The 1,944-nt window shown below is 42.7% G+C and overlaps 1 protein-coding gene across 1 annotated transcript in view; it reads right to left on the bottom strand.

The window, feature by feature from the left end:
* kif26ba (kinesin family member 26Ba) overlaps positions 1–1,944 on the bottom strand; it is a gene marked incomplete at both ends in the record, with an annotated part of 82,421 nt that extends 80,477 nt beyond the window's left edge. Inside the window, 2 exons of the mRNA XM_083918830.1 lie at positions 1–351; positions 1,885–1,944. The exon at positions 1–351 is cut by the window's left edge and continues 42 nt beyond it. Of these exons, the coding sequence (XP_083774956.1) occupies positions 1–351; positions 1,885–1,944 (411 nt within the window). The remainder of the gene's footprint in view (positions 352–1,884) is intronic.

Here is a 1,944-nt window from a genome sequence, read left to right as displayed (position 1 = left end):
TCTTTTCAGCTCTGTCAGCCTTGCGTTGCAGTTCTCACACCATATCCCTCTCTCACTACCAGGGGAACTTCCACTGCCAGAGGCCGGTGATCCTGTCCCAAATCCCGGGGAGCCACCTAGCGAACCGGGCGATTCTGTCCCAATCCCCGGAGAGATGGTCCCTGGTGATCCAGAGAAAGACCCTGGGGAGGAGATTCCTGAGCCTGGGGATGGTGTGCCAGTGGAGCTTGGCATGGAGCCGGCACCCTCTGGGGCAGGACGTGTGCCGGAGCGGGTATTTTCCTCGTAGGCCTTTCGGTACCATGTGTCCGGGAAAAAGGAGGCAGATTTGGTCGGGGAAGTGTCAGGCATCTGCATAAAAATTAATAGATAAAAAATTGTAATAAGGAAAACTTAACCAGGCATTTTTTCACTCAACAGGTTGCACAACAATGAGACTAAAAATAATGAGAGCCAGAGGAGAGAGTGAGGGCATGCATCTTGTATCATGCAAATTAAAAGTCAAACTATTTGCATTTTGCCTGTAAAGCGAAATGAGTCTTTACTTTATCCACCCAGCTATATTCAGTAGTCTACCTATTTTACCATTACCCATTGTTTGTGGGTCTGCTCACAAGCCAACACATAAGCCTACCTGAAATTCATGAGAGGGGGAAAAGAAGGAAATGATTCTGGTTAAACTCCCATCTTAATTGTCAATGCTTAGCCAAAATGCCATCAACTGAGAAATGGTGAACATTGTGTTTTGGAGTTAAAAAATACAGTAGAGTGAAGTGAGCTTCTGGTTCTGTTTTCAAATGAATTCATTTAAATGATTATGATCAAGATTTGTATTTCTTTTTGATCTAAGAAATCCACAGCTCTCTGCAAGTATGTTTCATACATGTCTAATGTCTCTCTAATATATTTATTTGGTATAAAAATACAGGCTAGTCAAATAATTCCAAGGGACCTCCATGAGGGGGTTACTGGTATTCTTGTAAGGAGTCCTTGGCTGAAAAAAGATTGAGAACCTCTGCAGTAGTAGACAGTTACAGTATCTCGTGCCAATAACACAAGCCCAGGCAATGGGAAGTCAACAGTATTGGGGGATCAGATCAAATGGTCAGACAATTAAAAACACGAACTGCAAACAATGTTAAACATTTACTGTGATGGTACTACAAGTTAAGGTAGCCAGCATATTGGATGCTTCTATTACCATCTAAATAGGATTAAGTCAGATTCCGTGTGGAGACCTGTGTTCTTTTTTTTCTATTCAGACAGGCACATGGGAACATCAAATGAGCCGCAAGGAGTTGAAAATTAGATCTTTTGCGGCTGGGTAAATCCAGTCAGAGAGAGCAGACCTATTGATGTGGTGGTGGCTGGAGATGTTGGGTACTATAGCTACTTTAATCCCTCACAAGGGCTATAATAAGGAAGCAATGAGTAGGCTGATAGGTAGGAATGCTCAATCATCTCCAAGTGAAGGGGTGGGTATAATGTGAGCCAACCCTATGTTGTAAATTAACATTAATTAGGGTGTAGGAGGTAAGCAGTGACACAGGTGTGATACTGGATAGAGCTGCTTGCTCCTCAGTTAGTGATAATTAAGAGGTGTGGGAGATCTATCAGTGAAAACGCATGTCACTGTTGTGACACCATAAACTGTGATGTGTGAAATGTGTTCTTCTCAAAATGACTCAATTCACAGCTTGAGCACAAATCTAATGAGCTTTCATTAGTTTCTTATTTAAGTCAGCTTGAAAAAGGAGGAGGAAACTATTGTTTTCTGTTCAAACGTGTGGGTAGTATGAGGTGAAGCACATGCATGAGAAGTTTTTAGATTAACCAGGTTTAACAGAGGTGTGTCCCTTTCGGCTACTGGAATGAATAACCTACCCCATATTTTCTGCTCCGGCTGCTCACAGACCTCTCCTTGGTCCCCGACAGTGAAGTCAT

Source organism: Echiichthys vipera (genome assembly GCF_963691815.1).
Source record: "Echiichthys vipera genome assembly, chromosome: 1".
NCBI lineage: Eukaryota > Metazoa > Chordata > Actinopteri > Perciformes > Trachinidae > Echiichthys > Echiichthys vipera.
This window is presented reverse-complemented; position numbering and strand designations above follow the sequence as displayed.